Source organism: Carassius carassius, chromosome 30 (genome assembly GCF_963082965.1).
Source record: "Carassius carassius chromosome 30, fCarCar2.1, whole genome shotgun sequence".
Taxonomy (NCBI): domain Eukaryota; kingdom Metazoa; phylum Chordata; class Actinopteri; order Cypriniformes; family Cyprinidae; genus Carassius; species Carassius carassius.
In genome coordinates, this window is record NC_081784.1 from 26168576 (window position 1) to 26194014 (window position 25439).

The window sequence follows — 25439 nt, forward strand, 5'->3', positions numbered from 1 at the left end:
GAAAGCATCTGAAGCTATAACCTCCAGACAGCTGATCCAGTGCCAGCTCTCGGCGCACTCACCGTATCCAACAGGAAGCTTGATTCTCCAGGTGCAGTCCAAGTTTCCAGGGTAGTTCCCAGGGAATCCCGGGCTCAGGACAACATTGCTCATATCATACAGGGAGCCGCCACACTTCGCTGAAGAAACATAAGGAGACATAAAATAATGCCCAGGGTGTTTGAATATTAAAAACTATGAAAAAGCCATATGGTCAAAAAATTCTCTCATCTGATTATTATGGAAAAACATACCGATACAAAGTGGAGTGGGGTAATTCCAGCGACGTAGGGTTCCCGGCATACACGTTATGTGAGAATGTCCCTGGAAAACAAAGAGATCACATGATGCAGCAGCTTCTCCAGCTTGTTATTTTTGGCACTTTTCTACCTGTGTGCATGCTGCATTTGTGTTTCAGGGCTGAGGATAATCGGCAACTCACCTGAAGCACATATCCCAGCTCACAGCTGAATGACACAACCTCGTTCACCATGTACCTGTCACCGTTCTTGATGCCATTGGCCGGGATCACAGGCTCTGGGCAGGTCGTCAGCCCCACAGCTACATGGGTCAAAGAAGGCATTTAGACATGTTCTTAATACAGATTCAGCATATTATGTCACAGCTGTCATAAACAGGTAAAATTATAGCGTCAGGTATTCCTAATCATCTGAACGCATCTGCTCATTGTAATTTAATGCTGTCTTTTATCCACTCGATTTCAGCGAGTAAATTTGGGTCTATAATAGACTGCGCAAGAGTGTTGCCATGGTGATGGCTGTGGTGTGGTTCATGAGAACATGCTTTCCATATTCCTCTTGTTGAAATATGCCACACAACAGGTGGCATTGTGCTTTTGTGACAGTGGAGTGTGCTTTTTTCTGTATTATCTTAGAGTGTACATTTTTGATCGAGCTGAACTGCGGAAATATGTAAACAAACAAAAAAAGATGAAAATAGAATAACGCTTTTGTGATTATGATTGTCACTGCAATTCAACCAATAATACATTAAGAGTAAAAAAAAAACTAGATCTGAAGGGAATCAACTTGCATTGTACACTGGAAAATAATAATTAATACATAAATAAATAAAATATTGGGCCACCTTAAAAATGCATGACAATTACAAACAAGCTAAAATATGAAAGAAAAATGTTCGGTAACACTTTAGAATAGGGAACACTTATTCACTATTAACTATGACTTTTCCCTTAATAAATTCCTAATTTGCTGCTTATTAGTAGTTAGTAAGATAGTTGTTAAGTTTAGGTGATGGGGAGGATTAGGGATGTAGAAAAAGACCATGTAAAATAAGGTATTAATATGCTTAATTATTACAAATAAATGGCTAATACTCTAGTAATATGCATGCTAATAAAAGCCCCTAAAATAGTGTTCCCCAAATGTTCATATTTTGTTGATTAAAGTTGAATTTAGTTTACCTACTATAAATGAATAATGAATATAAAAATGAATTTTAAATAAATGACACCTTTTTATTTATTATGATTATTATTTCAGTAATGCTACAGCAGAATTTCTCACATGCCTTACTGTGGGGTCTCTCAGAGAATGTATGATGAAACAGGGCAGAAAAATGGTTTATGTTCTGAGAGCTGAGCCAAAGATGACAGTTCAAAGCTGATGGCGATGCTGCAAAACGAAGTGGTTTGCCAAGACCCTCTCTTTCTCACCACATTTCATCTTTATTCATGGCCCTCCAGTAAATCAGTCAACATGATACTCAAATTTTCAACAAAGCTAATGTTGCAACATATATTATTCTGAGTGGCATGTCATGCTTCTGGCTTAGCTTTTAAGTCCAGTTCAATTTCAGTAAAGAAATTCAGTTCCAGTTCCATTTGATATTTATGGATTGAAGGCATAAGGAACAACATTTATCTTACACTAACAACAAGAACTTAATATTTTATATTATTTATATATTTTTATACTGGTTGAAGTGATAATCATTGTTTGTAATTTAAACCTTCTTTGTTCAGTTTGCAGATGTGTGAGTAATTTTACTTGATTGCTTATTTGATTGCTATACTTAAGTAAGATTTTTATTTTACTGCACGTTTGAGGTGTGATAACCAATGAGGTTTATTTTCATACAGTAAGCACACACATTTCAGCCTCAGTTCAGTTAACTTTCATCAGGTAAATTTCTGGCATCAAAACTTCATCAAATGAGAGTAAGCATATTATGGTAGCTAAGTTTATTCATTATTTTTGTCTGTTTTGATATATTGCCATTAGCTGTCTATGGAGTATGCTGGCTGAATGCACAAGATTAAGTGCAAATAAATTAAGTGTGAGAAAATAAAACACAGTAAAACATACGTTTTGGTGGGAATTACTTTTTTATGTATGTATGTACGCATACACGTACGTATTTATTTATTTATTTATTTATTATTTTAATTAAATGTTACAAATCTCCAAAACTTGTTTAATTTAACATTGTATCTTTAATTGTAAATCATGTTTAGTGATGTTCTTACCAGGGAATGGTTTGATCATTACTTAATCTAATTGGTCGCAAATCATTATATATTAACATTTGCTGACTAAAATACAAATAAAATTGTCCCAAATAAACATGTAAAGGATTTATTTATTTATTTTTGCAGACAGAAGCGTTGAATAGATAACACAAAATGTGTATTTTTCAAAAAGTCAATATTCTATATTTTAATGAAAATTCTCTCATCATTTCCTCACCCACATGCCTTCTCATGACTTTCTTATTTCATATGAACACATACTAAGCTTTTCAGTGCATATAATGCAAGTGTATGAGACCGCTTTAAAAAACACAGAAAGTGAACACAACGGTAAAAATATTGATTATTATTATTATTATAAAATATTAATATTTGTATTCTTCTTTCACTCGCCTATCATTTCACTTAAGAAGACATTTATTCACCAACTGATATCATATGGATTAATGTAGTGTTCACTTTGTGTAGTTTTTGAATTATCATCTTTTTAAATGACCCATACTCTTGCATTACATGCAGAAAAATATATTTTTTTTTTCTTTCTTAAACTGTGAGTTTATGTAAATCTGAAGAAGAAGAAAAAAATCAGGCTGATTCACAGACTGGTTTCCAACACAAAATTCCCTGATCTTACTGAATATCATCACCTTCACAGAGTCATCCACCAATTATAGCACAGTGGAGGTCCTGTTTGTTATGTTGTGCTGTTACACCAGCACAAATTAATGACAAGCTTCCAGAGCTCGATGAGAACATTATGACCTTGAGGGATAAAATCTGCCGGTGTCGCTGTTGGACAGTGTTGCTTAAAACGGCTCATTTACGCATAGTTTGATTTTTTTTCCTGGAAGATGCGCTTGACAGATTTTCCTCAGAGAAAATGCCCCTGATTAATCCACTGGAACACATTACAGAAAAAAAATCAGAGCACAAGAAGCGAAAGAGTGATAAAGACAGTCATAGAAAGAAAAAGAAGAGGGGAGCTGATCTAAACTCAGCCCAGGGTCAAAATGCTCCTAACTCCCAGAGCTCCACAGTGCACTTATCTGTGTTTACTTACCAGAGAGATGCAGATAATTGATACACTGTATTTATTGAGACTGCTTCCATTGTATCAGAGCAGTTACAGTGCTGAATGTGTGTTTTTTTTTTTTTTTTTTTATGGAGTTAATCAGTTTGGCTTTACAAAGTCAACATACTGTTATTTAAAACTTTTTTCTGAGATCAAAATGGTCAACTGCAATCTCTAGCTCTTTCAGATTATCAAACTTTCCATCTACCTATCTACGTGACTAGTAACACATAACATTACTGCAGCCAGTGCCCCACTAACCAACCCTTTCACAGATGAGAGATAGAGAAATGTATAAATTGGGCTGTCCCACTGAGAACACTGCCCTCACAAACAGACAAATGGGACAGAAAGCAAATTGGTATGGTGGTTTATATAAGGCTTGGTCTGAACACACTAAAGGTCACAGTCTGAAAGGCTTGCAAATACACACACACACACACACACACACACACAATATCAAACTTAATGTTGTTAGAGATATACTGGATGTACTGGAAGTCAGGGTTAATTCAGACCATGTCTGAAGGGACATTCACATGAAGGAATCTCAATGGGTCTTACTAGTTTTTTTTTCTTTCTTTTTTTTTCTGAATTTGAGGGGCAAAAAAAATCTAAATACTGAGAAAATCCTTTAAATTTGTCCAAATTAAGTTCTTAGAAATGCATATTAATAATAAAAAATTAAGTTTGAATATATTTATAGAAGGAAATTTATAAAATATCTTCGTGGAAGATGATCTTTACTTAATATCCTAATGATTTTTGGCATAAAAATCTATAATTTTGACCCACACAATGTATTTTTGCCTATTGTTACAAATATACCCCAACGACTTAAGACATGGTCAGGTCAGTTCATGTTCAAGCTCTTAGCTAATGCCAATGAGCTGATGATCTGAATCGGTTGTTTTAATAAAAAAGTCATACAAAATGTGCACGATTGAAAACTACTCTATTGAAATTTAAAAGTGCTGTAATTGTCCAGATACCTGTAGATGACACTTGAAAAAAGGTACGATTGAAAATACACTTTTTTTTTTTTACCATGTAGGTTGAAGTGCATCCCCATTGTTTTCCAATTTTCTTCATGCTGGTATCGCCAAACATAGACGCCGCATTCGATCAACTAAGGAGAGCTGGGGCACACTGTCTTCTGCCTTCTCCTGGCAGCAGAACGGTGAGAGGTCGAAAAAATACAGCTCAGTGTGTGTGTGCCTGTGTGTGTACATGTGTTTCCGTGTCCCCACTGTGTGTGATTGGCGGTGAAATGTAGCGGCAAGTCTTGCTCTGGACTGTTACCAAGGGCAGAGGGTTCAGGATAATGAAAGCACCATAGTGACATGTTCTATACTCACTTTTGTACTCAAGGTGAAATCCAGCAGCGACGACACTGATATCTGTATGGAAGTGCAGGTAAAGCTGGTTGGAGGTGCTGTTCAACAAGGCTGGAGCTGTTGTACCTGGAAGATAACACCAGAAAGAGGCCTGAGCAGGAAAAGGGCTGGAGTTATCACACACATGGACAATGTGTTTTCATTCCAGCGCTCATACACACATATACAAGCTAAATGATGAGTGTGTATACACATGCAGGAACTAAAGGGCAAAGGGAGGTAAGCAGCTGTTAATCATGGCTCTCGTGAAAGACTCGCCTGTTTTGGACATCAGCCAAATGAAACAGAGTCAAGTAAAAAGGGATGGCAAAAAGGAAATTTTTGACAGGCGATAGTCATTGAAGTGTGTCACTATCCTACTGAGCTCTCAGGGGGGAACTTTCATCACAGTTCAGAGGGAAGAGTCACTTATCGTCAGACTAAAAAGCAAAACAACTACTGCCACTCTGGATTCAAAGCAGAGGATTTTCCTTCTGCTAATACATATATGTTAAGACCTTATATAGAGTGTGACATCTTCAATATGTGAAGAAAATATCCTGAATACTACATAACATCCTTAAAGTCAAAATGATACAGTGCAGCTTCCATAATCTAAGACATTTCTAAGTGAAATGGCCGAGAAAAACGGTTGGTCTGGACTTGATTTTATCTTTCTGGAATTGGTTGAATTGAAAAATGGGCATTATGTACCAGAATAGATTCATGCAAAACACCATAATGGTAACATCTATAGAAACTAAAATGATTAAATAACATAATCTGTATGTATAACATAAACACAGTAAGTATAACATAAATATATACCTGAAAAAAAACAACTACTAATAAACAAAATTACTTAATATCATCAAATGTGAAGCGTCACCTAGACTTAACGGTAGATTTTAAGTTGACTGAGTGTGTTTCTATTTTTTTTTATTTGATGTTGACTTTAATATGTAACATAATAATAGCTATTTTCATCATAGTTTTGCCCTTTTGCCTTTTTTTTTTGGACATTTATCATTTTAGAATGTTTCCTCACACCAAAATTGTTGTAAATAACTATTTTCTACCCTTTTCTAACATACAGAACTCAACAGACCTTATCATTAAGACATTCCCGCCAAGTTGCTGAATACTGAACAGTCACTGATAAGTAAATGTGGGCGGACATGTGTTAAAGAAATGTTCTGGGTTCAATGCATGTTGTGCTCCAATGACATGTGGCCTGGTATCAATTACCTCAAAAATAATTTTGAGTCTTCACTCAGTTTAAAAAAAATAAATAAATAAAAAAACGGAATTGCATATACAGTAATTCATGGAGTGAAGGTTTATAGTGCAAAGCTCTGCACCAGGTGTAATGTTAAAATACACATGGTTTGCAAAGAACGACTGTCAGTGGAGATGGATATTGAGCAATTCCTGTCTTTGGTGTTGTTTGATGCAGCCATTCAATACAAGCATCTGGATTTGTGTGGTTAGGTAGGTTAAACAGCTATGTATCATTTGCATTTTTTTTTTTAATAAAAAAATGGAAGGTTAAGGTTAGTCTCACTGGTAGCACTTTACAATAAGGTCAAAATACTTTAACTAACATTGACTGATAATGAGCAATACAAGTGTTACATTATTTAAGAATTGTGTGTTTCCATTAATTAATCAAATACAACCGTTCATTGTAAGTAGCTCAGGTCAATTAAATAACATTGACGTGTACAACTTTTGATTTTAATATTGATTTAATAATGACTTGGAAGTATTTTTTTTTCATTGTTAGTTCATGTTAATTATTTCATTAATGTTAACAACTTGAACCTTACTGCAAAGTGCTACCGTCTTATGGCAACATTTCAGGCTGCACATGTAAAACAGTGCATTTGAAGAATGTGATTTATGATGGACTACTGTCTCTCACAACACTACAGTAATACATGAAGTTGAGCTCTTGCACAAAAATGAACATTTCTGCAATGCATCACGTCAGAATCAAACATCAGGTCCCTGTAGGCTTTGCAGTTTCTTTTCTCTTTTTAAGCTTATTTGCTTTTACCCATATTCTTTTTATTTCCCTGTGGGAATGAAGGTACAATTCAAATACTGTGTAAAAATAAATAAGGTTGGAGTAAATAAGATTGCAAAAAGAATCAACAAAATACTGTTTATATTATTTAGTGCCTTAGTACACCGCCGCATAGTGACTCATGATGAATGCTTAAATACACCCACATAGCCATGGCATGCGCTTAGAGAACTGTTTAGTTTGAGAAAAACGATTTCTTTCAAACTCACATCTGTAGCATATATTCATACATGGCTTGTTTATATCTTTACACAAATGCCCAAAATGGTGTCATGCATTTGCCAGAAAATGGTTCCCCGACATGTTTGCATTTAAGCATCCTGCCGTTCTGACTGTTAATATTCCAGTCGGTCCAAGTCCAAGTACATTAGACTGATGACCAAAGCCTGAAAAAAAAAGTGCTTGAATGATTTGACTAATCATTTTTGGATGAAGATTGACAGCTCCGTGCTCATTCAGTGTCTAGCAATTCAGCGGTCTATCATCACTATTAGTGACAAGGCAATTTAGAGAAGATCTTAAAATGCTCAGATGAGACTCAGATGAGCTTAAATAGACTTTGCCAGACAGAATATTGTACTATTACAGTACTGAATCACATTGGATGCCAAATAGGAAAAGGAGCAATGCATCCTCACAGATTAGGGGGATTTGAGAAGAAGGATTTTCTGTAAAATACATTCCCACGATTTGAAAAACACTACAGACCGATATTCTTTCTAAACTGAGCACTGATGTTGCGCCCGCACAGATGAAGAAAAAAATTGCAAGCAGAAGGCAGACTCAAAAATGTGTGGGGTAAAAGAGAGATGAACAGGCAGCGTTTGAACTGAAGTCCAATCACATGTCTGTTCATTTTCAGTGTGCAACTGAAGCTGTGGGAGGTATTGTGTGGAAGAGTGAAGCGCTGATTAATTTGTGCCATGAGCACTACAGTACAAAAACTAAAAAAAAAAAAAGAGTCTCTAATGTTCACCAAGGCTACATTTATTTGATCAGCAATACAGAAAGAGCAGCGATATTGTGAAATATTATTACAATATAAAATAACTATTTTCTATTTTGATATATTTTAAAATGCAATTTATTTGTGTGGTGCAAAGATACATTTTTTCATCAGTCCCATCACTTCAGTCTTCAGTGTCATATGATACTTCAGAAATCATTTCAATATGCTGATTTGGTGCTAAATTATTATCAGTTCTGTTTATTAATCAAGTTCTTATTATCATCAATGTTGAAAATAGTTTTTGTTTCTTAATATTTTTGTGGAAACGGTGATACTTAATGTTTTTTGAGTCTGTATATAGTCTTTACTGTCACTTTTTATCCGTTTAATGCAACCTTGCTAAATAAAAGTATTATTATTTTTTATTTTTATTCTTTCTTTTTTCCTTTTTACTTACTGAATGGTAGTGGATCATGGTTTCCACTAAAAATCAAAGCAGAAAATGGTGTTCAAAAATTTTACAATATTACTATAATAACTGCGTTTGTGTTTAATAAATGCACTCTCAGAAAAAAAAAAAGGTACAAAACTGTCAGCCTCTTCAGCAGAACCACATAAACAGAATAAGCAGAATGGGCTGGGATCATAGCTGATTTTTGGTAAATAAAAAGCCTCTTTTGGGGAATTAGTGAATATGGTCTGATCTTGACCACTTTTCCACTTCAGGACCATAACATGCAGTGAGAATTAGGTAAATAATGACAGTGATATATTTTAAAGACACACACACATACACATTGCATGCAGTTGTAATTAAAATGGCAATTGTTGAGCCACAATTAATTCAGAATGATGAAAAGTGTGGGGAGACAGAAACACAAAACATATCTGACAGTTTAATTAAGGGTATTATCCTAATGGATTTGTGACTAGAGGAAGAATGAAACGACCGTTTGTGATGGGCGAGTGTGCGGGGGATATAAAAGGCAAGCGCAGGTGACAGGAGAGCGAAGAGTACATTTTAATGGGCAGCCAAACACCATGCCTAATGATACTGGCTCCTGATTCCCTGCCATGTCTTTCCAATGCTCACAAATGACTCCGGGCTTGTATAATTTGGACCACTGAGATCTAAATGAGGGGAAATTACCGTTTTATCATCAAATTCAATCATAGACTGGCGGCAGGTGTCTCAGTAGACTGGGTGAAGATGTTTTAGCATATAAAGAGCTTCTCAGCTTTTGAGAATATGGCTTGGGGAAGGTGAGGAGTGCTAGACAGTGTGAAGTGTCCCTGAATACATGCCTTAGGGCAGAAGGAGCTCCCTGGTTGGGTGACCTTTCACCAGCATGCTAGTGCGACACAGAGGCGGAGTTCATTACAGTCGTGTTGAAAGTGTAGCTAGAGGCCTGGCCACGATTCAGTCCACTGGGAGAGTTATCAAAAAGGTTAAGCCTCCTCTCTCAAAGGAAGATCATGCCCCCTCTTCCTAATCATGCTGTGCGACATTTAAAAAAAAAAGCATTTTGTGATGTCATTTGTCCCATCTTTATCTTATATGTCTATATTTGATTTGTTTGTTCTGTTAAACCCTCATTATATGCTTTGGATATTTTAATATACACTTGTTAAAACTGTTTTTTGGTAGCTGTTTAGACTTTTGTGATCTTTTTAAAATCATTATCATGTCTTTAAGTTAACTGTTATATGAATGTTTAAGGGAAATCTTAGGGCCACTCTTACAGGTTTTCACTTTTATTAATCATCATTGTCTTCAAAAGTTAATTAGAAGTGCTGGTAATTTTTTTTTTTTTTTTTTTTTTAGCTATGCAGCATCTCTATTTTATTAAATAAATATGGGATCATAAATATCAACTTTTCAAAAGTATTCCATGCCAACTATTAATTACAAAAAATAAATAAATAAATAAACTGTACACAATAAAATGCAAGTGGTAATGGTGGCCTTTATAATACTCATAACATTCAAACTTTCAATTTTAAGCATTCAGTTTTTTGGTCCAGAACTGTGTGATAATGAATTGGATGGAATAAATGTGGCTGGTGGTTTTCCAACTGGAACTGCGAAAAAAAAAAAAAAAAAAAAAGGGTGTACAATTTGATACTGTTAATCAACCAAATGTAAAATGAGGGCACTCATCTGTTATGTAAGGGATGGCACATGGACAGCCTTTCAGGACTCAAGCTAATTTCAGCACTTCCAAGATTACATGGGCATAAAACCAGTGTCAGGGATTGGCTCTCAGTTTTATTGCAATATGAAACTGTAATGAGCTATAAAGAAGTATGCAAATTAGCTTTAGGAGAACTTCTGTAAATCAGATGCTGAATCACTCCAAAATACTATTATTGAATAAGCAATTAAAAGAGGATTAATGAAGATAATACGAACCTGAAAAACTCCCGAGCTTTGGAGCTGTCATATCGTCACCATCATAGATTTCTAATGAGTCCCAGTTGTGTTCGGTGGCAAAGCTCATGACTTGGATCTGCCAAGAAAATGGAGACAGAAAATTCTACACAATGAACATGAATTCACATAATGGCCATATGCTATAACTTTTCAGCATTGCTTATAATCATAGTCAAGTTTTCTTTAACCAAAAACAGTAAGTTTGTTTTATGCAACAATTCTTCACCCCCTCTCTGAACCTAAACAGGCTGATTGTGCTAGCAGGCAGGGTAGCTGATTTAAGATAAATAAATAAATAAAAAATAATTGTTATGCTGGTTGAAAGTCTATTCACATTCCGACAGCAATCACTAGGTTAAGTGGTCTAAATGTATTTAAATTGTCTGTGGAAGGTCTAGGACTGAAGTGTTAGTCCAATCATATCCTTCAGTCCAACGGCTACAATAGGCTGCATGATACGTCATCAGTCTGTTTTATTATTTTATTACAGATCTAGTAAGAATGAAAGACGTTATTATTGTAATATTATGCGCTTTGCAATGTAATGTTTTCTCACCATTGTATGAGACACGAGTTAATCTGACAGTCTTGCATTTGACCCTCCACCAACGCCAACTTTCTATAGTATACGTAGTTCAGAGCACCACCTCCAATGCTGAAAGGGCTGTTTATGTGACTGTCCAAAGCAAGTGAATATGAGGTATATGATTTGGTGTCTGTTGCCAAGCATCTAACATTTTAACATCGTACTGTTTCGAACTGTAGACATTTGGAACTGCAATGTGGGAATGTGATGAGAGGGGGGGGGGGGCAAAGTGCTATGGGAATGGAGCGAGGCTGGTGGCGTAAATGCTAACGCTGCACCTGCACCACTCACCGGTCTCAAGTCCCACAGAGGAGCTCCGGAAGGATAAAAGGAGGAGTGATGACAGTGTTGGATGAGAGAGGACCAGGCCTGGACTTTATTTTGTTTGTGTTAATAATAATAAAAAAAAAAACACAAAATAGTGCAACAGCCCCTTGTGGATGACTGTGTTTATTTTATTATTAAAGTTTATTTAAATGTTCACCAGTTCCCACCTTCTTCCCAAACTACGAACATTTTTACAGGGAATAGCAGACAAATTTATTTTGATGTATTTATTTTAATTTTTTTACACGTTTACTTGGATATTTAATACAGCTGCCAGATTCCAAGCGCTGTAAATCTGTCTTTGTTCTATATATTATAACTGTCTTGCTTTAAATAAGGAGATTTTGAAGCAATGTTTATTCAATGGAGAAATACTACACTACACAGCACTGCTTTAATTTAGCTGAATGTATTTTGTTTTATGAAATTATTTTTAATTAATAACTTTTAATATTTATTTATTTATTTATTTTAATATATATATATATATATATATATATATATATATATATATATATATATTTAAATATATGGAAATACCACAGCAGTCAGGAATTGCAACCATGCTATTTTAACTTCTTCATTCGCGAGTTTGAGCTATTTTGTTTAACTGTAGTTCCAGGATTTGTACACGAGCAAACCTACTACATTAGAAAACCCATACATGGGAAGCTATATACGTGATGCTAACATTCAAAAGCCAATCAATTTTAAAATTTCACAGTATGTTACATTTGTTTTGAAGTCATTAATAATATTCTGGGTGTAACTGTGCAAAAAATAAGGCTTTCTTAATCAAAACTCTGGCGCTGTAAAACATACTTTGTGTGAATAAATGCTGTTGGAGATTTACTGCCTATGGTGTTCATTTCTACTGGAAACTACAGCGATTTGTACATATAGGGAAGGGTTTATTTATTTATTTATTTATATTATTTATTTATTTTTTGCTGAAATGTAGCTAGAAGCATGTATTTTAAATGAACTTGGGTAGCCAAAATACATACAACACCACAATCCAATTTATTCAGATTTATCTTGACTTTCATTTATGGGCATGGTCTACATTTGGCATCTCTGTTGTATCTTTTACATAAAATAAACAGTACTTTGAACAACACAAAGCATATTATCCAATGCTAAAATTAATCTTTGTAATTCACTGCCTTGCTGCCTACAAAAGAATCTTGTCCATTATATAATTTCAACAGGTGTAGCTTTACTGCATTTGATGAGCTCACACGTACTGTAGCTCTTTTGTACTTGCCTGGATACCAGCTCCTTCAGTAACAATGATTTTCCACACACAGTTCAAGCTGTTCCCATAAGGCTCCGGGAACCCAGGGGAGAGAATGGTACCTCTCCTTTCTGTCAGATTCCCGCTGCATGGGACTGTGGAGCAAAACAGAGGAAAAATTAGCTCATGCTGAGAATGGAACCGTACAAGTGCCTGAACTGAGTCCTGTGAGAAAGGCAGCAGACTCCTTTGACACAAGATGTGATTATGCCCGAGGTAACATGAACCAAAGCCATCATAACCCTGCTAAAACATACATTCTCTGCATGAGAAATGCTTTTCTGGGAACACTATATTTCCCAAGAAACAATCTTATGTCTGCCTTTGTAAAGCCTTATTTTTTCTATCTGTAGAAAATATCCTAAATTATTCATAAGTTAACATGATCGACAGTCAAAACATTCCTTTTATTAATGCATGTTCCTGGTCTTACTTTGAACACTTCAAAGGTATGTTATCACACACACACACACACACACACACACGTTTCCATGTTTTATGTGGACTTGCCATGATTTTTACAGGTATACTGCACAAACTATATTTTCTATCCACAAACCCTAACCCTAAACCTACCCCTTATACAAAACAGATTTTCGGAAACCAGATTTTCAGAAAACTTCATTTTGTATTTTGTATAAGCTGTATAAACCCCCAAAATTTTCTCCACAATGTAAAATAAATAAATAAACACTGTATGTCCCCATAATGTAATGTAGGAAATAACAGACACACATACACTTTGGGTTTTCATTTTTCGTGGGGTCATTATATATGCGTAATAATTTTCACACTGTGCAAACTGTATTTTCTATCCCCCTACCCTACCATAAACCCACCCCTCACACAAGACTTTCTGCATTTTTAGATTACATAAAAAATAATAAATAAATACATAAATAAAGCATGATTTATAAGCTAATTTCCTCATGGGGTCGCAAACATTTGACATGGGAAATGCCAGGTACACACACATACACCCAAGCCCCCCTCTGGTTTCGTAACCTCACATATTGAAGGAGAAATATGAGAGGTTTGTTCAAGGCATTCTACTTCTGAATACTTAAAAATGTAAGGAACGACAAAATAAGATATACTGAAGCTCTGTGAAATCAAAACTGACCTTTTAATGCACATTCCTGGAGTGATTCCTTTTCAGATGACGTTAATTCCTGTTTTTAACTGCTCCCCTCAAACCACCTAACAATCTGTTATGTGATTTGCTCAATAAATGTGTGTTTTTTTTTTTTTTTTACTCTGAACTAAATGAATATACCAGATTACAAATTATGGAAGCAAAATGGGTTGGGTAAACTATTTAATGTGGCCTGGATGTTAAAAACTAAGGCTCTTAAAAGCATGAAACAGACTATATATTTCCTATCTAATGCCTGTGGTATCACATCTTAAGGATTTGAGCTTGGGCACATCCCATTAGTATTGTCATTCCTGCAGCTCTAGAGCAATTAGTTACATGACATTAATGGCTCAAGCTCTCTCCATGCTGGTATTATGGACTTACCTCCTTGCTTAGAGAAATTTGGTTGCAAATGGTGTTTCATGCTGACTTTAATACATGATGATGAAAGGAATGAATGAGGAATGTTATGATTAACAAGCTAAATACATTAAATTTCTATTAATATTTAATAGATATCTACCTTTCAGTTTGTAATTCCTATGAAAAACGGGGAAGTGAGATTTGAAAGCAGACCGAAATGAGGACGTGCCTTGGGAGTGATAAAATCGTGACAGCACTATAGAATACAGCGACAGCTAAATGCTCAATATTAAAGCCTGGAGGTTACAGCTTTGAACTGAAGGCTGTGGCCCAGAGGCCCTTGGATTCAGCTTCTCAGCCCCTTGAGGATGGCAGTATAGAAGGAAATATTAACTAGAGGCCTGACATTTTAAATCCTCATAGAGGCCACTGCCATTTCATCCTCCAGTAGGATTTTTTATCACTTATTAGTTAGCTCAAGTTAGAGGAGACCACAGAAACTTGCACATTTACATTCTCTATGGACTTGAGAAAATACAGGGTTATAAATAAACATTTGAATGATGTTACTTGTTAGCGAGCATATAAAAGTAAAATAGAATTTGAACTGTCTATCTTGCTTTATTTCTAATGCTCAAACAAGCAAACAATTGTTTAGTCCTGAATAAAACATGACTAGTGTGCATTTTTCTTCAATAAATCCAGGCTTGCTTACCTATACAATTCGGAATTGTGTCATTCCATTGTGCCAGAGCATTAGGGACCGCATGACACTTGATGGCTTTGGATCCCTGGAGGAGGTATCCAGGGTTGCACTCGAAACGAACAATGGAGCCAGCTGAGAATTCGGACCCGATCCGCCTGCCGTATCTGGGCTCTGGGATGGAGCTGCACTGTGTATCACTGGTGCGTGGAACAGCTAGTGGACAGGAAACAGATCTCTAATCAAAGCGGACCAGATGGAGGCTTGGAAACACACTGGCTCTGTTTCAAAACCTAATAAGTTGTCTTAACATTGTTGCAAAAGAAAGCAAACAAATGATGTTCTTTCGAACTTTCTCTTCAGCAAAGAATTCCACAAACTTTTCACAAAAATATTGGCAACACTTTAGAATAATTAATTAGTTAAATTAATTAGTTAACAATGTACTAACAATAAAAAATCGAATGAATTTAAAGAGAAGTATGACTTTAGTTTAGAGACCATTTCTCACTGTTAACTAGTTGCTTATAATTAACTAGTCATGTGCATATTACTAGCATACTGGCAGTTTATTGGTACTTATAGAACACATATTAATGCCTTATTTTGCATGACCATATTTTAGATCCCTAAAGCTTACCCATACCTAAACATAACAACGACCTTACTCACTATTAATAAGCAGCAAATAAGGAGTTTATTGAGTCAAAATACATAATTAACAGTTCGTTAATAGTAGGAAGTGGTCCCCAAACGAAGTGTGACCAAAACATACATAGACAAAATTTATGATCCTAACACACACCTCACAGAAAACTAGACTCATTATTGGATACCAGTTTTCCATTGTAATGTTGCTAAAATACTGTCCATTTCTACGTTTGATAACTTAAAAACAAATGTATATGTTTTGTTTTAGATTTTTTAATCTATACATTTCAGTTTTTCATGAATTAAAAGCAACAGTTTTGTCTTTATAATTGCACCTATGTAGCTTTTGAAACACAGATAACGTTCCACATTTGTAGCATATTGTACGTTCACCAGTGCACTGGTGTACACTGTGACTTCCTTTGCACTCTTTTTAAAGAAAACCCACTTATATATTTATCTAGCACACTTGTATAAGCATCTCCATGACCTTAACACAGAGAACTTTGCTGGTTTTGCTGTTTTTGCTTGTGAACATTGTAGCAACTTGGTTCTTTTTTTCTGTTTGTGTCTTAACTTTCATCTGATGGCTGTGAATATATAGGAAGAGGCTGGAGGGACCATCCACCATCACCTGGATCAGCCATGATCACGAGTCACGTCTAGCTAGTTAGTCACGTTTGTTTTGTTTACGGTCTCGAGTGCTGCGCTAATCACTCCGCCCAAGTAACGTTAGCTGTGCTCCTACGCCTAGTGAGAATATAGTTCCCAGTATTTATACGATTAAAAATGCTCTCTGTCTCATTTAATTTGTCACTTATTGGGATTACTATGCTACCAGTATCCATTTACATCCAGTCTTTGTGCTAAGCTAGGCTAGCGGTGGGAGCGTCAAATAACACTTACAGAACGCACAGAAATGAAAAAGGTATGTATGGACTTATCTAACTCTGGGGGATACTGTGAATAAGCTAAAGTCCCAAAAAGTCGGAGTGTTCCTTTAATGTTAGTAAATACAAATACAGCTGTTCATTGCTGGTCCATGTTAGCTCAGGTTCATTAACTAACATTATTACATACAACTTTCATTTTAATTATGTAATGTAATAATTATCTAAGATTAATAAATGCTTTGAAAGTATTTTCATAGTTTATGTTTACTAATGTTAAAAAATAGAATATTTAATTGGGTGTAACACATTGGTTTAGTGACCTATTCTCAATATGAACTAATTGCTTATTAGCATCCATACTAGTATATTGGCTGTTTATTAGTACTTATAAAGCACATACTAATGCCTTATTCTGGAATATACACCACTGAAATACAAAACACCAAAGTGGCAAAAAAGGGATGGGGAGAGGGGGAAAAATGCTCAAAAACTGCAAGGCAACTCTCAAAATACTGAGAATGAGAATAGCACAGAAATCAATCTCCCATTCAGTTTGGCTCAGAGCTAAATGCTTTACAAATTATATCAAATTAGAGCCCCTTCCTCATTTGACTATATTGTGTATTGGTTATGACATTGTGAATGCGGCTGTTTACTTCTCTGTGTGAAATATAAAGGGTATTTCCCTCTAAAAGCTGGCTCAGGCATACTGATCAGCATGCCGGCCCGGCACTTCAGAGGTGTGATTTCACCCTATACACGGTGCCAATATATACACAACGCAAACACAAAGGCTAACTGAATGTTTCAGATTTGAAGATTAAAAACAAAGCCTTGGCTCTGCACAAGGACCTGTTATTGACTGAAAGTTGAGTGCTCGCTTACCTTGGTAAACAAAATGGAAACCTTTGGCGGATGGGCCGCTTTTTGCGCTGAATCTCAGCATGATTTGGTTTGAGGTGGCCAAGGGTAAGGTTTCTCCTGCAAAAACACAATATGTTAGATGTTAAAGTCTCTGAGAGTCGCTTATGGAGGCAAATGTGCCGCAACAAACTAGTCTTAAGGTAGCGTACATGACGGATGGCTTAATAACTCGAATCAGCCTCCGGGGCAAGGGTGGAGACAGCAGGTCAGCAACGATGGGCCTAAAACTGATGGATACCCAAAGAAATACTCAAGCTGTCTCCGGCATGTTCAAAGATGCAGCAGGTACATAAAAAAAAATATATATAATAATAATAATAATCCCCAACCTAAAGGATGACTCACCCTTGAGCTAAACTTGAGCATTCAGATCCAAAATCAAAGTGTACTTTTACAAAGCTGTATCCAAAGAAAGAAACAGAGTGCTGATATAGATGGTGAATGAAACACTACAGTTGAGCCTGGAGGGTTAAACACTCTAACTATGAATTGAGTGGCCTGTCAGGATTTCTAGCCCACTGCTCACAAAGATGAAATAGAAATTATATGAATTTACAGCGCTTCCCACTGGAATATAGTGTTGCACAGCAGACCATGAAGATATACAGTATAAAAATGCCACACAAACAGTTTGTGTCCAATAGCTGCCATCAATCCTGCAAAGACTGAGGAATTAGCAGTGATTTTCGTTTTCTTGGCATTTTATTACCTTTCACTCAATAATACCGACAATAATTCAGCAGGAAGCTGCAAGGATGACATTTTCTTTTTTAAAAGGAATTATAGTCTGGATCGAATGGTCGAAAACGACAACATAGATTCCATTATTTGGACACTTAAACCACACTTAAAAATGTATGAATAGCATGAATAATACTACTACTAATACTACTACTAATAATAGTAATAAATGAATAAAAATATAAATAAAACCAAGCAGCGTTCATTTTAAAGGAAGATGGGGGAGAAAAGGACACTTTTTGGTTGCCAGATGTTAATTGTTTACATTGATAGTAATAGTGATTCTATATACATTAATGATTTTATTATCAGTATTATTTCGGACAATATATATATATATATATATATATTTTTTTTTTTTTTTGTGAATAAGAAGATTAATAAATATAATATACTGTAGATCACCCCAAAGCTATTGGATACATGGAAGTCTAAAATCGATTTCATTCAGTCTTTCAGGGTGATGTATATTTTTATGATTTTATGAAAATATTACTGGCAAACAAAGACTTAATTTGCCTGAGGCTGAGTGACCGTGTTCACTGTCTGTGTGTATATAACACAGATTTCAAACTATATATAAAAAAAATAAAAAACAATTACAAATAATATTATCAAATGCTTGCCAAAAATGACACTCCTGTATCTCTCCCTCTTGAAAGGATCCATTAAACTTACACCCTCCTTCACTGCTCAGTTGTCTGCACAATTGTCTTTTTTTTACAGATTTATAAAGCCATTTATGCCTGTTTGTTTCTTTTCAAAGGGTTCTGTGCATTTCAAAGCAAACTCAAAGCAACAAAACTGGGGTGAATGTAAAGCTATTACTTACCAGAATGAGACCCAGCCAAGGAGCTTAACAGCCTAGAATTCTGATTGGGCCCATTAAATAGCTCAACGGAGTCATTCATGGCTGTCTGGAAATAGGCAAATTGCCCAAACACCACTGTGGAGACAAAATGAAATGCACTGAGCATTTTACTATCACCACAGCTGGGAAAAGACGCTAACAAAAGACATACAATGAATTAAGACATAAATTCACATAAATATCCCATCTACAAGCTTGCTTCAGGTCGATGGTTTTATAAGTGTCCATAATATGCAGTATGTACTGAAGTATAACCTAGTCACAATCAAAATGGCACATGAGATTACATTCATTATAATAGAAGATTTTGATTACAGAAATCATGTCGTGAAATTGTGAATAAAATGTGCGTACTGTAAACCCATACCACAGAACACCACTTTTAGTGTAGCAACAGCTCTGTTCTGGAAAACAATGACCTGTGTGGGAATTAAGTTTGAGAGCTTGTGATTCACAAACAAATGACTGAGCTGGTTCTTTTTAAGCAAATGAACCAAATGACTCACAAATAAAAATTATGTTGATTTACCACAAACACATTGAGGTTTAAGAATTAAGCCAGTGTATTTACAGACCTTGTTTTTTCATGTAACAATATATAGCTACATATTCAGCTAAAACTTTCATAGTAGTAGTAGTAGTAGTTATAATAATAATAATAATAATAATATGTGTTTTTTCCCTTTCTCACTGCAAGTATATATCCAAGTACTATAGTGTTATCATCACTGTACTCTTAATACCTCAAAATCCTGAACCTCTGTCAGTAATGTATGCATTATGTGTATGTTTGGTCCCGTCTGGTGTCCATTCCCTCTGACCTGAGACCTGTGATGAAGCTGTGATTAAACGCATTCGCTTGCCAGAAAGGACACACGGTTCACATGGTAGGGCATGAGAGACCAGGGAAATCACAGAGGCATGCTGTGCATGTCAGTCGCTGGTGTGAGAGCCAGCTAAGCAGAGAAGGGTGGAAAGGGGTCACTCGGGCCACTGCGACGACTCTATTATGTCCTCTGTAATGAGATGTCGGCCCTCGCTTCATACTCAAACAGCAGAGAAAACCTGAGGGGTCGCTGCGAGTAGCTCTGTAAATATCAGTTTGACTGGATTTCTGTCGGCTCACAAACACTTCCACAAACTTCAAATGTTAAAGCTTTACTTACACTCATATTTGCTATGCATTAACTGCAAGGATTTGTAATGGATTTAGTAAACTGTGGTTTTGTGCAGTTGTGGATATTAAGTATGGCCAAAAATATATTTAAGCAACTCATATTCAATGTTATTTCCATATATGTGACCCTGGACCACAAAACCAGTCATAAGGTTAAATTTTTCGAAATTGAGATTTATACATCATCTGAAAGCTGAACAAATAAGCTTCCCATTGATGTATGGTAGGACAAGACAATATTTGGCCGAGAAAAATCTATTTGAAAAATTCTTTCTTTTTATGTTAAGATGATTTTGGAGAATGCTTGCTAATGTGGTTTTGTTTTATGAATAACCAAGTTAACATGTTGCAGAGTAAAACAAATATAATATAGTACTGTAATATAGCTATCCAATTTGAGCTTACATGCTAACTGAGCAATTATGGATCATCCAAAATCGCAGGTGTTAGCGTACTATCGCATAACTATATATTTTTTTATATTATCTTAATAGAGCCAGATATTTAATGTAAATGTGAGCATTAGAACTATGTGAATTTCCTGAGTTTATGCTCCGTGCTTTATTATTCATTCAATGCAATTAATTATTGATTCACACAGTGTGAGTGTGTTGTTTGGGCAGGAAGATATTTACATCAGTTAATATCTACAGACGGAGGACTCGCCACTTGAATGAAATGAAATACTCAAGGTAACTGAGTTTATACTTGCTATACAACCTACTAATTAACTTTCCAGTACTATATTTGTGATGGCAATGTTACTTCATCTAATGTTCTTTTGCAAATGAGAACAAAGTGAGGACAGAAAATTGAAAGATATCAGTTGCTATCCTTAATAAATTGTTAATTTACAATTCAGACATTGAATAATAATAATAATAATAATAATAATAATAATAATAATAATAATAATAATAATAATAATAATAATAAAGCAATTGAATTGGCAGTTTTATGTTCAGATATTTTTACTGAACACATTTCAGTATATATGCTTCACAAAATGAACTGTAGTAAAAAAAAATAAAAAAAAATAAACTTAAAAAATAAACATTATTAAGGAATTAAAAATATAAGGTATTTTTTAAATGTTTCATTAAAGTTTACTAGTGATTTCTGAGTGAACAGCTTTTTAGCCGTTTATACATTTTTAGGTATATCCCACTCCAAGAAATCTCTAAACTGAACCGTGACCTTTGTAAATAACTTTATTTACTCACCAAATTCTCCAGATACTGTGATGTAGTATGAGCAGGTTTGGCCTGTTGTGTAGTTGACAGGGTAATTTGGGGATAATACCACTCCCTCTGATCCAGTGTACTGCCCACCGCATGGTGCTGAAATGAGAGAAACAACCTTAAATGCTCATATTTACTCTTTTTCAGTCCATATGACACAAGCTAATGAGGTCATTTTTAGTACTGTATTAGATACCTGATGACCAGTGAGGCTAAGGGAGTTCTTCACATTAATATATATATATATATATATATATATATATATATATATATATATATATATATATATATATATATATATATATATGAACGGACAACAGGAAAGTACAAGCAATTATTTTTTATTTTTTCCCCATTATGATTGTTCTGATCTAAAAAAATTACTTTGGCTTTTGTGCTTTCAGCAGTCAGTTTGTGACAGACTCTGTTTCCACATTCTATGTGCTATAAGATATATTCTAATCCTCAAAGTCAATATTTGGTGAATATAATTTAATTCCAAATCATAAAGGAATAGGGATGTGCATACTGTAGATGTAGCAATTCACAAGAAGTGAACGGGGATTCAGCAATTGCATATTACCATAGTAACGCACAAAGTTTGGCTAAAATAAACAAGTTAAATATATTAATTGGAATATTTAATAGTATGTATTTTATATAATCACACCTAGATGCATATATACAGTATATGTACATATACAAATGTATATGAAAGTATGGTCGATTAAATAATATTTATATAAAGCTTGGCTAAAATAAATGTATATAAACTACATATAAACTATTAATATATATATACATTAATGCCAAAAATTTAAAGTCACATTAAATTCAATAGTACATATCAAATCACATTTATAACTAAATTTAGGTGTTTATGTATGATAAATGACACAATTTATATTAACTGTAATTCATACGAATAATAATAAAACAACAACAATAAAAACATTTATTTTATATAAACAAAACTGGATGTATAAGATACATTTATAATGAAATATTCTCATTTATATTATTTTTATTTACAGGATCATATTATTATATTTGAAACTCCTAATCTGCATGACTCTATTGTTGCCTGTGTTTGATGACGTCGTAGGGCATTTCAGATTAACAAATTTTGCCAGGCAAAATTAACTTCAACAGATACTCCCTGCTTAGTGTGTAGGGAGCAAAAGTCACAATTTCAAGGCATACCTTATTTAAAAAGAAGGCAGTGTTTAAATAACAGATTAGTGGAGTATTTACCAAAGTAAAAAAAAAAAAAGAAAGAAAAAAAGAAAGCAGTAAAAAAGCAGTTTTGATTGACACTTTGAAACTGCTGTTTTAACAATAAATCACTGCACAACAAACATAATTCACATCAAAGACAGAAATAGCACTCTCTAATAACAGCTCAACAGTAATCACAATTCCGGCCAAGTACTGTAGGTGTAAGTATTGTGTGGACTTGTACAAGCTAATGACGCTAGATCATTTTATCCAGCAGCAAGTTGTTCACTTAACTCCTAAACATTTATTGGAGCAAGAAAGTCAATAACAAGGTATTGGAAAATGTACATACCTTTATACAGGCAGGGATAATTTGCTTAGGCTTGACATTGATTGCAAAAAAAAAAAACAGATTTTAGGTAGCGCTGCTAAAATGGCCTACAATTAACACATCATGCAAGCCATGTGGAAGGGCTATTGGAATTGCTATAGCCTCTGACAGGTATTTTAGTAAAACTGATTTGTAATTCAGGTCTGAGCACAAAGAAGGAGTATTGAGGAGGAGCAGCCAAAGAAGACTATAAATCATCTGTGTGTTGGTGCATTGGCGTGTGTTATCTCTTTATCAGGCCCATAATGGGTAGAGGCTAAACACTTAGGTGTTTGACTGTTCATGAAAGGAAAAACAAGCGAAAAACAACCACAAAGGTCACCAAGAGGATTACTGGTAGTGCCAAATGTAAAAAAATGAGGCTCAGAAGGTCAGAGAAAAGTATTTGTGGAGATATTAATCAGTGTCAGTGCTTCTGTCACACCTGGCCCATAGCGTATGACCTTGACCTTGTATGACCATGACCGATGGACCACCTGTGATAAGAAGTGTTTGGGAACTCCACTTTTAAAAGTTATTGTAAAAAATCAGAATTTAGAGATAACTGTGGTCAACAACAATGCTTGCTTGGCTGATGAAAAGAAGTGCTATCCCACCCCTGTATCAGTTCCAAAAAAAGAGAGAAAAAGTCAGGTTTTTATTTTTATTTATTTATTTATTAATTTAGTAAATGTGTGTGTAAATGTGTGTGTGTGTGTGTGTGTGTGTGTGTACATTATATATATATGTTACCTTAATTTTAACAGAGAAAGTTCTCACCGAAAGAAATTGGATTACTTAATGTGTTAGATCCTGTACCCACTAAATTATTAAAAGAATTGTTACCTTTAGCAAAAGAACAGTTTCTCAATATTATTAACTCTTCGTTAGCTTTAGGTCACGCCCCAAAATCATTCAAGCAGGCGGGTATTAAGCTTCTTATTAAGAAACTACAACTAGACCCTAATGAACTGGAAAATTACAGGCCCAATTCAAATCTTCCGTTTATGCCGAAATTTAAAAAAAAAAGTTATGTCTGCTCAATTGTGCTCCTTCCTACCAAAGAAAAAAAAAAAAAAAAAAGATCTCTTTGAAGATTTTCAGTCAGTTTTCAGGCCCACTATAGCACAGAAACTCATTTGAGTCATCTCAATTATCACCAGTAAAGTATGGAGTGCCACAAGGATATGTCCTAGGTCCTCTGCTATGTTCAGTATACATGTTGCCCCTTGGTAATATTATTAGAAAATAGGGGATTAGTTTCCACTGTTATATGCTGTTGATACTCAACTGAATTGAGTAATAATTGAATTGAATTATTGCAGTACACCCTTCCCAAGAGCCATTAACTGGGATGAATGACAAAAGAGCTTGAGGTTAGAGCTATGAAAGTTCTCTGTGTACCTAAGCCCTGGCATTACCCAGCTTGCATTTGCCTTTATCTCCATGCCAATGAGTACGAGTGGCCTTCCAAAATTGCAGTCCACGCCACCTGTGATCTCTCTGCTCCGTCTGTGTTTCTTTCATCCCTCAGGTCTCAGTAACAATGATCTTCAATTGAGATTCCTCACGCATCAGTCCCATGCTAAAGCCTCTGGGCTCTGGCATCCACAGGTCTGTTGCTTCATCTGCCTCACAATGCTTCTGTGAGCTCATGAAAAGCTGGTGTCAGAATGCAGCTGAGGCTCCCCGTTTTCTGCATATCAAACTCGCTCCTGTAGCTTTGATCACATCACCTTCCCTTCACACTCACCATGAGAAGACTGTCTGGAGCTACATGCAAACACACACACACAGTTGCGCGTGTTTGTGTGCAAGTGGGCATATGCAAATACACACACTCACAGTGCCTTTTGTTGAAAGATTTGCCTTTAGAAATCTGCAATTTCACACTGAGGAGTAAGGAAATTTCAGGTTTTTGGAAATATAATTTTTTTCAGGCCTGACTGTCTGGAGTAACTTTCTTTCTTTTTTTTCTTTGTCTGTGTATATATACAACAGTCCGTGGTTAACTGAAATACACACATTCACTTGAACACATACAAACGCACTCACGCTAAATCACTCGGTCACTCACACACAAACGCTCTCTCTCTCTCTCTCTCTCTCTCTCTCTCTCTCACACACAAACTCTCTCTCTCTCTCTCTCTCTCCCTCTCTTGGCATATCGTATTGATTTTTATGTTTTAGGTATCTTTAAAATACAGTGTCCTGTAAAATGCATGTTTCTTTTTTTCGCCGAGTGTATTTCTGTAATACAGTGTTAAAGGATTATTTCACACAAAAATTTAAAATGTCCTAATCATTTACTCCTCCCAATGCCATCCAGGATATCCATGGCGTTTTTTCTTAAATTATGTTTTTTAAGGAAAACATTTCAGGATGTTTTCTTCATATAATGGACTTCAATGCCTACTTATCATTTTTTCCAATACGGGACTCGAGACTCGACTCGGACTCGAACTCTG

At 35.2% G+C, this 25439-nt stretch overlaps 1 protein-coding gene across 1 annotated transcript in view; it reads right to left on the reverse strand.

The window, feature by feature from the left end:
* Window positions 1–25439, reverse strand: part of LOC132110975 (CUB and sushi domain-containing protein 1-like) — a 648917-nt gene that overhangs the window by 67617 nt on the left and 555861 nt on the right. Inside the window, exons 31-40 of the mRNA XM_059518126.1 lie at window positions 21366–21482; window positions 18927–19040; window positions 17315–17410; window positions 14898–15101; window positions 12652–12776; window positions 10451–10547; window positions 4982–5086; window positions 482–600; window positions 294–363; window positions 63–179 (exon numbers count right to left, since the gene is read on the reverse strand). Coding sequence (XP_059374109.1) covers window positions 63–179; window positions 294–363; window positions 482–600; window positions 4982–5086; window positions 10451–10547; window positions 12652–12776; window positions 14898–15101; window positions 17315–17410; window positions 18927–19040; window positions 21366–21482 — 1164 coding nt within the window. The remainder of the gene's footprint in view (window positions 1–62; window positions 180–293; window positions 364–481; window positions 601–4981; window positions 5087–10450; window positions 10548–12651; window positions 12777–14897; window positions 15102–17314; window positions 17411–18926; window positions 19041–21365; window positions 21483–25439) is intronic.